A 13,943-nucleotide genomic window follows, 5' to 3' on the forward strand; every position below is an offset into this window, starting at 1 on the left:
CTTTTACTTGCAAGAGATATGGCTGTCTCTTCACACGGGTCAGCCGCTTATTGTCCCCTTCCGACGGACTATCATCGTTCACTCGCAAATGGTGTGAAAGGACAGTTGAAAATTCAGTTCCTGAAATTTTCTCCCCAAAACGGGGATTGATTCAGTAACCTTTGTGTTAGTAGTCTGGTGCACTAACCACTACATCAAGGCTCTATACCATAGACTTATCATAAGGTGTTCCCTTTAAACAAACCTAAACACAAACATTAAGTTGTAAACTATAGATATTTGAAAACGTTTCAAAGTCAATGAACCATGATGAGGGGGTGATACTATATAATCTCTAAGGAAACAAGACTTGTAAATGCCAAAACATATGCATATCATTGACTTAACATTAGCGGTTCATCTTAAACTGATCTTATCTCAAACTAACACATGTGAACTAAGCAAAAGCATTAAAGTCAAGAAGAGACCATGACTGAGGAGGCAGAGCCAAATATTCTCCATAGAAATGAGATGTGCTAATCATTATAAAACTGCATACAAGTTAACATTTGCCCGCCACTAATGGTTCCCCTTAAACTGACCTAATCACAAACTAATACCTGTAAACTAAGCAAAAGTTTCAGTGTCAATAGACCATGACTGAGTGGGCGGAGCCAAATAATTGCCGGAAACAGCACACCCATGTCTCGCTTTTTGACTCCCTCAAGGCGAGACAAAAACAAGAAAAGAAACACTTATGAACCACATCAACAAACGACAACTACTTCCTTTACAATTATTCTATATTTGAAATATAGCTGACCTACTGTTTAATAGAACCAAAGATACTGACTTGACAAAGCAAAGTTTATCTGAATCACTGATCCATTACATGATTGGATTATTATCCCTATGTCTCGCATTCAATGACTTTTTTCGCAGGTCAGACAAAATATATGGTTTCTAACAGCTCTCATGTTAGGGTGTCATCTTTACAATGAATACTTTTCTTGTTGAAATAATTCTAGCAAAGTAGAATATTCCTTGCTATTGCAAAGTACAAATAAGCATGTACTATATATGACCATATAGTTTGATGGTACTTTAACTTGCTATGTCATGTATTTTATATATTAGAAAGCTGCTGACATTATAGCTTCATAGTTTGTTATTATCTATTATAGTGATTAATTTTTAACACAATGCAATTAATTGAATGAAATCGTACAGTAAACATGTTGTCATTCTGCAATTCCTAGAGTGGTTGTATAATCATGATAATGAGTTAAAGCTAATGAAATAAAGTCAACGAAAATTACCTTCTATCTCTTGTCCAGCAGTCACACCTGAATATTTCTCTGACATGACAGTCTGAAAAATGAGGAATATGCACTGTAAATATATCTTCACTCATATCACTTGTAGAACTATTAAAATTTAAGTTATAAACCACATAGAAATAAATATATAATACAAATGCTTCACATTACATGAAATATATAGAACACATTTTCATATTTTTCAAGATAAAAGAGAGATATAATCATTTAAAAGTTTAAAGGGAACAGGTTGTTTTTGAATTTAAAAAATCTCCTTGCAGGTATTTCTATCTCCCCAAAAAAAATACACAATGATGCAGGTGGAAACTGTGGACCAAAACCTGTCTTACTGATCATTTTGACAAAGAGTTATAGTTTTAAAGATAATAAAATGCTTCACTGAGCGCAGCCTGATACGACTGCAGTGGTCGAACCCTGAACAGTTGGGGCAAATTGGTACACAATATTCAAGCTTGATACTATCTGAATTTGGATTGTGATCAAATGTTTGCCATACTATACGTTTCTGACACAAAATAAATATGGTCAAAGATTTTACAAATCTAATGCGCAATACTGTGCAATTGAAGATTTCATCTTGAAAGTTTTCAAAAATTTGAAAATTGAAAAATGTTGAAAAATGTACCTTTTTTGCCCCAATTCCTAAATGGTTTGAGCCATAACCCCCCAAAGTCAATTCTAAGAATCCCTTTGTGGTATGGAAACTTGTGGTATAATTTCAGAGAGATTCATACATTTCAACACAAGTTATTGTCTGGAAACTACAAAAATGCCTATTTGGGCCCCTTTGTTGGCCCCTAAATCCTAAACTGTTATGACCATTACCCCCAAAATCATTCTTGTGGTTATAAATTAAACCTTGTATTGAAATTTCATGGATTTTTTTTTACTTAAACTTACGTTATTGACCCGAAACCAACTGTCTTCGGACAACGCCGACGATGACATGATACCAATATACGACCACAAAATTTTGTTGCGGTCGTATATATAGCTATAGTGAAAATAGGAGGTAGGTTCTGACAGATTTTTTTTTCAATCTGACATGTCTGATGTGGTTTTCAAGATATAAGACAATTAATGATTGATTAATTGTTGGTTTTTTAACATCCAGTAGCAAGACAAATACAATTAATGCATTTTACCCTCATGTTTTATTTCTATATCTATGGCAGCCATGTTTTGTCGTTTAAGGCTATAATTCCTTTTTATCCAGTTGTTTAGGTTGAATTGGCAATTTTATAGATCTTGCATTTCTGATCATTTTTGCTGTTTACAGTTGTTACTTCTATATTATAGTTTTCACAGAAATGGGTAAAAGTATTAAAATAAGTTGGAAAAAAATGTCATGTAAGGTCAATAACTCCTATGGTCCATTGTTTTTGGTCATGTTAACATTTTTGAATCGCGTATTACTGATCTCTTCTGCTTTAAACAGTTTTTACATATTTCATAACATGCATAAAGGATTTGCTTTTGAAATAAGAGACAAAAAAGAAAACAAGCATTTGGGGACTATTGCATTGCACTACAGTCTCCCACCTGCTGAAAATTCATTTTATTGAAACAAAATTTATTTGATATATTAATTGTCATGTTGTTAACTATATAACAAATATTACATCAATATCTTCAACCATGACGGAAATAAAGTGTGGTAAACTGAATATTTGAGTGAAGTCCAAGAACCATAACTCTGCAAAATGATTATCAGAACCAAAATAAAATTTGAGCTTGAACTAGAACTTGTCATGGCAATTAACACTATGCGCCAAATATCAAATCAATATCCTGTTGGAACAAATATTCTATATCATTTATTCCGTTAGGAACATATACTGTAATATTTATTCCAGTGGAAATAATATTCCAGAATACTTTTTCCATTTGGAACTTACATTATGAAGATAATTCTATTTCGAGACAGAGACAACTCTTCACAATAGACCAAATGACACAGAAATTAACAAATGTAGGTCACCATACAGCCTCCAACAATGAGCAAAGCTATAAAAGGCCCCGAAATGACAAATGTAAAACAATTCAAACGAAAAAACTAACTGCCTAATTTGTGTACAAAAAATTAACGCAAAACAAGTAGGTAACACAGCAACAAACGGCAACTACTGAATTACAGGCTCCTGACTAGGGACAGCAATACGAAAAATATGTGTGGAAAACTGATTGCTTGAGTGAATTTAGGAAGTCCTGCCACGTGAAGAACACAAACTCACAACCTGAATGTTAAAAGGCTAGTGATACAGAACTGAGAAGTTAAGTAGGTAAAGGATACTTGCAAAGTTTAAAATTCAATACAGTTATCTCCATTTTTATGCATTCTATATAAAATTTAAAAAAAAAACAGTTAATTGTCAACATACTGTCGGTGTCATGATCGAATTTAAAAAACTTGCTCTCGCCTTGTTCACTCTAGAATGAAATCTGCTAATTTTGTTGATTATTGAAGAAATCACATAACAATAAATTAGTGAATTGAAAAACGACGGCTTAGCTAGTTAAAGTCCCTTAAAGCGTGGAATTTAGCTCCTCAAATATATAATGTAATCCAATCAAAATCGTGATAATAAAAAAATTGCATTAGAATTTAAAATTGTTCAAGACAATAAAGAATATTTATTTTTTTAAGATTTCTCTCCTGAAGTATCTTGGGTTTTGTGAAATCTGATTTCTGAGTTTTATATTTCTTTATCTTTTGTAACTTATTTTCTAATTGATTCAATGTAAGCATTTATTACACTATATGTACCTGTAAGTATTCCATCACTTCTTTATACTGCCTCTTTTGTTTTGCTGCTGCTAGATCATATGGAGTCTTACCCTGAAATACAGACAAATCTTTGTATTACTTTCATCTGTTAATTACTAAGACTTTTGTTACACATATCTTACAATTAGTAAGACCAGAAGCAGCTGAGTGTTTTTTTTTTATTTTTACAGATGCTAACCATATCATTTTCGTTCATTAAATATATCTCTTAGACTTTAAATAGGCTCTTAACTCTAAATTTTTTAAAGGATATTAATAAATGCTTCAACTGTCCCCATTTGGTCTTTTTAGTTTAAAGAGTGATAAATGCATTCTTATATCTACATAAGGGGTGTGGGATTTGGGGGGATTTCATCCTTAACTATATTTTTACATTTTTTGGACACATTATTGACAGTTTTTTATATTCTTATATTATTCTCTATTCTTTATATTATTGCATCCAATTATTTTCTATTCATTAATTGTTTACCTATATCTCTAGAACCCTCCACACCCTCCTATATCTGTATACCCACACCACACCCTCCTAAATCTGTATATACCCATCCATACTCTCCTAGATCTGTATATACCCAACCATACCCTCCTATATCTGTATACCCACACCATACCCTCCTATATCTGTATACCCACACCATACCCTCCTATATATGTATACCCACACCACACCCTCCTATATCTGTATATACCCAACCATACCCTCCTATGTCTGTATACCCACACCACACCCTCTTCTATCTGTATACCCACACCATACTCTCCTAGATCTGTATATACCCAACCATACCCTCCTATATCTGTATATACTCAACCATACCCTCCTATGTCTGTATACCCACACCACACCCTCTTCTATCTGTATACCCACACCATACTCTCCTAGATCTGTATATACCTAACCATACCCTCCTATATCTGTATATACTCAACCATACCCTCCTATATCTGTATACCCACACCATAACCTCCTATATATGTATACCCACACCATACCCTCCTATATATGTATACCCATACCACACCCTCCTATATCTGTATATACCCAACCATACCCTCCTATGTCTGTATACCCACACCACTACCTCTTCTATCTGTAAACCCACACCACACCCTCCTAAATCTGTATATACCCAACCATGCATACTCTCCTAGATCTGTATATACCCAACCATACCCTCCTATATCTGTATATACTCAACCATACCCTCCAATATCTGTATATACCCACACCATAACCACCTATATATGTATACCCACACCATAGCCTTCTATATCTGTATACCCACACCACACCCTCCTATATCTGTACATACCCAACCATACCCTCCTATATCTGTATACCCACACCACACCCTCCTATATCTGTAAACCCACACCATACCCTTCTATATCTGTATAGACCCAACCATACCCTCCTATATATGTATACCCACACCACACCCTCCTATATCTGTATATACCCAACCATACCCTCCTATATCTGTATACCCACACCACACCCTCCTATATCTGTATATACCCAACCATACCCTCCTATATCTGTATACCCACACAACACCCTCCTATATCTGTATACCCACACCACACCCTCCTAAATCTGTATATACACAACCATACTCTCCTATATCTGTATACCCACACCATACCCTTCTATATGGGACAATACCCCTAATGCCCCTTGAAATGAGGAACACAAAAGTCACGTGTAAACAAAAAATCTCTGTGTAGTGATATTTGACACATTTCTATGATAAACAAATGACTGAGCTGAACCATTAGTGTTAATTTAGAAAATAAGGGAACACAGAATAAATGTGTAAAAACCATGGAGCTATGAAATGTGTTCAAAGTATTAAAATTTCAAAGAACTTGTGTTAAAATTGGGATTTTTTACCATGAGGAGCGACATCGCAAAAGGATACTCGGGGTTTGCTAAATTACGGAAAAATGAATCACACTTCGTACCCCGAAAATTTAACCACATATGTAATAATGTCTCAGCTTCGAAACAAGCCATCATACATATACAAGTTTACGATATGGGCTGAGCAACAGAAGAAAACGTTACCATTACGGCCTATGGAGAAACAATTGCGCATATTGCCCCATATCTGTATATACCCAACCATACCCTCATATATCTGTATACCCACATCACACCCTCCTATATCTGTATATACCCAACCATACCCTCCTATGTCTGTATACCCACACCACACCCTCCTATATCTGTATATACCCAACCATACCCTCCTATATCTATATACCCACACAACACCCTCCTATATCTGTATACCCACACCACACTCTCCTAAATCTGTATATACCCAACCATACTCTCCTATATCTGTATACCCACACCACACCCTCATATATCTGTATACCCTCACCACACCCTCCTAAATCTGTATATACCCAACCATACCCTCCTATATCTGTATACCCACACCATACCCTCCTATATATGTATACCCACACCATACCCTCCTATATATGTATACCCACACCACACCCTCCTAAATCTGTATATACTCAACCATACTCTCCTAGATCTGTATACCCACACCATACCCTCCTATATATGTATACCCACACCACACCCTCCTAAATCTGTATATACCCAACCATACCCTCCTATATCTGTATATACTCAACCATACCCTCCTATATATGTATACCCACACCACACCCTCCTAAATCTGTATATACCCACACCATACCCTCCTATATATGTATACCCACACCACACCCTCCTATATCTGTATATACCCAACCATACCCTCCTATATCTGTATATACTCAACCATACCCTCTTTTATCTGTATACCCACACCAAACCCTCCTAAATCTGTATATACCCAACCATGCATACTCTCCTAGATCTGTATATACCCAACCATACCCTCCTATATCTGTATATACTTATCGTAAATACCGCACACTGGACGTTTACTATGTACCGCGCTTTATGTAACGTCACGTCACCTTGACGTGTTACTATGCTTTTCTAATACATCTATCAAATAGTCAAGACGTCTTTTATTTCTATCACCCACTTTATGATATTATGGTGCCGTAACCAAAAGGGAAAATGGATACGAAGATGAAAGCCGTACGAGCGGGACACAAAGGTGCAGTTACGAAACTCCTGAAGAAATTTGAAGAAATTCAACAATGTTCCGAAGCGGATTACGAGGAAATTTCAACATTATTAGAAGTAGTCACTCAGAAGAAAAGAACTTTGGAGAACATCAACGAGAAGATCTTGGAGCAAACTTCGGATGAAGATGTAACAGTGGAAATACAGGAATCAGATGAGTACATGTTCAATTTAGAATATAAATTACGGCAAATTACAAAATTGTCAAAGTCAGTTCAAAATCAGAGTTTAACCGCAAATGAACCAATTTCATTGAATTTGAACCCTCATGCCGATAGTTTTATACAATCAGTTCCACCTACATTTATTAGTCAACCTTCAACATCAGCAAACCAACAATATACGCATAGCTCAAATTCACGCGCATCGTCTAGCGCAAACAGCGAGTATCACAAGCTACCAAAGTTAACTTACCTATATTTACCGGAGATATACTAGACTGGCAATCGTTTTGGGACTCCTATGAAACCGCGATCCACACTAACCCTACACTGAGTGATGCACAAAAATTCAACTACCTAAAGTCCCTTCTACAAAGCGAAGCATTACAAACTATAGCAGGTTTTTCCATGACGAACACAAATTACGACAAAGCAATTTCATTACTCCAGGAAAGATACGGGCAAACTCATAAAATCGTCCAAACCTACATGCAGGCCTTACTTGATTTACAGGCTCCAATTAATACAATTACTAGTCTCCGTAACTACTATGATAAGACAGAAACGTATGTAAGAGGTCTTGAGTCACTCGGACAGACAGACGATACGTATGGATCACTACTAGTCCCTGTAATTCTAAATAAATTACCCGCAGAGATACGTCAACATTTAGCACGAGAACACAGATCCACAAACTGGACCCTACATGATTTACGCAAAGCGCTTCTCGAAGAACTTAATATTATGGAAGCCGGCAAATTACCGGAAAAAGTAGAAAGCCCACTCGCTACCGCTACATTCTTGACCAACGCAAAATCACGTACAAAATCATCATTCAACAAGAACGAGAGGTCGTATTTGGATAAAAAGATAAACACAAAGCAATGCGCATTTTGTCACGAAATCGGACACACACCCGTCAACTGCACTAAAGTCACAACCGCTAACGCGCGGATGAATATAGTCAAGAGTGAACGACTGTGTTTCAACTGCCTAGGTCACCACAAACTAGCTGATTGTAAATCAAAAAGTAACTGCCGAAATTGTAACAAACGTCATCACACTAGCATATGTAGTAAAGATGAGAAATCTGAGGAATCGAGCAAACCGCCAGCCAATGAAACCGAAAATACGGTATTACATTCGTCCCTAACACAAAGAACTACAAATGTACTGTTAAAGACAGCCGTTGCTACTGTTAGTTCGAGAAAACAAAGTACAGAAGCCAATATTTTGTTAGATGAAGGTGCGCAGAGGTCCTTCATAACAGAGACACTTGCAGAGAAGTTGGATTTAGTTTCAAGCGGAAACGAAGTAGTGCACCTTTCCGGTTTCGGAGAACAAAATAGACAAGTAAGACACATGAAATCGGCAACAGTTTATATTCAAACAGATGAAGGCGAAAATATACCACTAAATGTACTAATTATTCCTGAAATTGCAATGCCACTACAAATTCACGTGAAATCAGTTATTAACATGAGACACTTACGAGGACTAAAATTAGCACATCCTGTATCGGACGATGACATGTTCGAAATTGAAATACTAATCGGAGCAGATTATTATTGGAGTATAGTTGGAGATGACATTATTAGAGGTGAAGGACCAACCGCCGTTGAATCCAGGCTTGGATACCTCCTATCAGGATCCACAATGACAAGTACATGTACCACAAGTAGGAGCTCTATTCTTAATGTTATCGTATCACACAAGACAGAGGAATTAAACCTAGAGAAATTCTGGGAGATTGAATCGCTTGGAGTTGAAGATAAGACCGCAAATACTGAAAACGACGAATTTCAGAAAATGTACGAAGAAACAGCAGTATCTTACAATAACAATAGGTATATAGCCAAACTTCCGTGGAAAGCAGAACATCCACCGCTACCAACAAACAAAGCTGTTGCTTTCAGAAGGACTGAGAGTGTAATTAAACGTTTACGGAAGGAACCAAAATTACTTTTAAAATACGGAGAAATAATTGATGAGCAGGAAAAGCGAGGGTTCATTGAGAGAGTTGATAACAAAGGAATCAAACAAAATATCAAGCTGCATTACATACCACATCACCCAGTAAAGAAGGATTCAGTCACGACGCCAATCAGGATCGTATATGATTGTAGTTGCAAACAGACACCAGATAGTGCTAGCTTGAATGACTGCTTACTGAATGTACCGCCTAAATTAAATGAAGTCACCGCCATACTACTCAGATTCCGCTTGAATAGGTATGCAGTATCTACAGACATCGAAAAGGCGTTTCTAAATGTTGGACTGGACATTGAGGACCGGGACGTAACTAGGTTTTTCTGGTTGAGTAAACCAACAGACCCAAAGAGCGATTTAACAACATACAGATTCAAGTCCGTACTATTTGGTGCTACATGCTCGCCATTTATATTGAACGCCGTATTATCAAAGCACTTGAATAACCACCCATTTGATTTCACGGAAAAACTTACCAAAGATTTATATGTAGATAACATTGTATCAAGCTTTGAATCAGAAGAAGAACTGTTGAAATACTTTAAACTCGTTCGTAGTTTATTTGCAGATGGAGGATTTAATTTGCGCTCATGGGCCTCGAACAGTCAACTATTACAAGTATTAGCAAGAACCGAAAACGTTATGGACAAAGATCAACTAGTTAAAATCTTAGGATTACGATGGGATACAACCAGTGACACATTAGGATTCGTTACGCCTAATCTGGATACATCAGAACTAATAACAAAACGCGAAGTACTAAAACAATCATCAAGGATTTATGACCCGCTAGGAATATTAAGCCCTATAACCGTCCGCAGTAAAATGTTAATGCAAAACATATGGGAGAAAAACTTCAACTGGGACGAATTACTACCTGACTCAACGATCACAGAATGGGTGAATATCAGAAAGGATATACAGGAAGCCACAAAGACAGTTGTACCCCGACATTACTTTGATGAAAGTTCAGACACAAACAACGACAACGTTATACATGTATTCACGGACTCTAGTATGAAAGCCTACGGCGCATGCGCGTACATTGTCGCAAACGGAAAAAGTTCTTTAATAATGGCAAAGAACAGAGTAGCACCTCTGAAACAACTGACAATACCCAGATTAGAATTGATGGCTGCCGTAATTGGAAGCAGACTTTTAGCACACATTAGGAACACTTTGCAGATAACCCGTGCAGTTTTATGGAGTGATAGCCAGATAGTTTTGACCTGGTTAAGTTCAAAGAAAACTTTAAAACCATTTATTTCAAACCGCGTTAAAGAAATTACAGAGCTAACAGAAGAGTTGACTTGGCGATACTGTCCAAGTGAGTCAAATCCGGCTGATTTACTGTCAAGAGGGATAACCATAGACAAGTTCAAAGACAACAGACTTTGGATGCATGGTCCAGATTGGCTCACAGAAGAAGATAATTGGCCAGAATGGCACACAGATGAAGCAATAATTTTATCCACTATTGCACAGCAAGAAGTCGGAGTAGATACCGTACAAGCTACACAGAACAAATTTACTATACACATGATACAAGGGATCGGAAATGTCATCGATTTGAATAAATTCAACTCATTCAAGAAACTTCTTCGAATTACTGCTTACTTGAGAAGATTTATTACAAACTGTAGAACACGAGCTATACAAACAGGTATGTTAAACACGACCGAAATACAAAACGCATCTATAACGTGGATACAATACACACAGAAAAAGCATTATTCAGAAATCATTCAAGATTTGCAAACAGGAGAGGGGAAAAAACACAACCTTGTCAAACAACTCAAATTATACATAGCTAAAGACAAATTAATTCGCTGCGACGGACGCATTCATAATGCACCTCTTGAAGATTATACAAAATTCCCGATATTGCTACCCGCAAAGGACAAATTGACACAACTTATCATAATGGACGCACATGTAACTCATTTTCATTCAGGATTATCGAGTACCGTAACATTACTACGCCAAACCTATTGGATACCATCGATACGACAAGTTATCAAGAGCATTATACATAAATGCGTTATCTGCAAGAAAGTTGCTGGTCGACCGTATTCCGCTCCAGATCCACCTCCTTTACCTAAAGACCGACTAACAGAAGCACCCCCGTTTACAGTAACCGGGGTAGATTTTACTGGCGCCTTGAATGTTAAAACAATAGATGGACTAACCAGTAAAGTATATATTTGTCTATTTACTTGCGCAAACACTCGTGCTGTACATTTGGAAGTAGTGATGAATTTATCTGAAGAGACATTCATATAAGCGTTTCGAAGATTCGCCAGTAGAAAATCATTACCAAAAATTATGATTTCAGACAACGGTACAACATTCATTGCAGCCGCCAAGCAATTAACTAGATCATCATCCGTTATAGAAAAACTGAACAACTTCGGCACTACATGGAAGTTTATACCCAAAAGAGCACCGTGGTATGGTGGCTTTTGGGAGAGGCTTATAGGACTAACGAAGGACTCTATCAAAAAGGTATTAGGGCGTTCATTGATTCAGATTGAACTATTAAGAACCATTGTTACGGAAGTTGAAGCTATACTCAACGACAGACCTTTAACATACGTATCATCCGACCCGTTAGATGAACCGCTCACCCCGTCCCACTTACTTTACGGACGTAGAATAACATCACTATCTTACCCTACGAATCAGGAATTGGAACATTCACAAAATGATATAACACATAAATCTACAAATAAACTGTTTAAGATGAAATCACAGATTATTCAAAGTTTTTGGTATAAATGGAAACATGAGTATTTAACAGCTCTACGAGAATATCATCGCAATACAGGGAACAATAAACAGCTGATTAGCATTGGAGACGTGGTACAAATCTATGAAGATTCGCCGAGGATAAAATGGACACTAGCCGTTGTCGAAAAACTCAATGAAGGAGGAGACGGACTAGCAAGATCTGCCGTTATATGGACCAAAAATGGACTAACATCGCGTCCAATCACAAAACTGTACCCACTTGAAGTAAGTTTGAATAGCGATGGTGACAATACAGACTGTGCAACTAAAACATGTCGCAAAGCTAAAATGGTTGCCATGGAGAAGATAAAGAAATGGACTAAGTGAATTATACAAAGACTTAAAATGTGTTAATAGCGAGATTCAATTTAGTTTTTTTATCGACATTAATTCATTTGAGAAATGCTTAAAGTTTTCAGTCATTTTATTTTCTTAATGGCTAAATTCAATGTAATTTAGTAATTTTTTGCTAATTTCACTTTTGTGCGGCCCCCAGTATATCGTAAATACCGCACACTGGACGTTTACTATGTACCGCGCTTTATGTAACGTCACGTCACCTTGACGTGTTACTATGCTTTTCTAATACATCTATCAAATAGTCAAGACGTCTTTTATTTCTATCACCCACTTTATGATAATACTCAACCATACCCTCCAATATCTGTATATACCCACACCATAACCACCTATATATGTATACCCACACCATACCCTTCTATATCTGTATACTCACACCACACCCTCCTATATCTGTATATACCCAACCATACCCTCCTATATCTGTATACCCACACCATAACCACCTATATATGTATACCCACACCATACCCTTCTATATCTGTATACTCACACCACACCCTCCTATATCTGTATATACCCAACCATACCCTCCTATATCTGTATACCCACATCACACCCTCCTATATCTGTATACCCACACCATACCCTTCTATATCTGTATAGACCCAACCATACCCTCCTATCTCTGTATAACCACACCACACCCTCCTATATCTGTATATACCCAACCATACCCTCCTATATCTGTATACCCACACAACACCCTCCTATATCTGTATACCCACACCACACTCTCCTAAATCTGTATATACCCAACCATACTCTCCTATATCTGTATACCCACACCACACCCTCATATATCTGTATACCCTCACCACACCCTCCTAAATCTGTATATACCCAACCATACCCTCCTATATCTGTATACCCACACCATACCCTCCTATATATGTATACCCACACCATACCCTCCTATATCTGTATACCCACACCACACCCTCCTAAATCTGTATATACTCAACCATACCCTCCTTTATCTGTATACCCACACCACACCCTCCTATATCTGTATACCCACACCACACCCTCCTATATCTGTATACCCACACCCCACCCTCCTAAATCTGTATATACCCAACCATACCCTCCTATATCTGTATACCCACACCACACCCTCCTAAATCTGTATATACCCAACCATACTCTTCAAGACCTGTATATACTCAACAATACCCTCCTAAATCTGTATATACCCAACCATACCCTCCAATATCTGTATATACTCAACCATACCCTCTTATATATGTATACCCACACCACACCCTCCTAAATCTGTATATACCCAACCATACTCTCCTAGATCTGTATACCCACACCACAACCTCCTTTATCTGTAAACCCACACCACATACTTCTATATATGTAAACCC

The 13,943-nt window shown here is 37.2% G+C and overlaps 1 protein-coding gene across 1 annotated transcript in view; it reads right to left on the reverse strand.

Moving 5' to 3' along the window:
* Window positions 1-13,943, reverse strand: part of LOC139497850 (uncharacterized) — a 497,218-nt gene that overhangs the window by 477,510 nt on the left and 5,765 nt on the right. Inside the window, exons 3-4 of the mRNA XM_071286089.1 lie at window positions 4,087-4,158; window positions 1,299-1,350 (exon numbers count right to left, since the gene is read on the reverse strand). Of these exons, the coding sequence (XP_071142190.1) occupies window positions 1,299-1,350; window positions 4,087-4,158 (124 nt within the window). The remainder of the gene's footprint in view (window positions 1-1,298; window positions 1,351-4,086; window positions 4,159-13,943) is intronic.

Source organism: Mytilus edulis, chromosome 12 (genome assembly GCF_963676685.1).
Source record: "Mytilus edulis chromosome 12, xbMytEdul2.2, whole genome shotgun sequence".
Taxonomy (NCBI): Eukaryota; Metazoa; Mollusca; class Bivalvia; order Mytilida; family Mytilidae; genus Mytilus; species Mytilus edulis.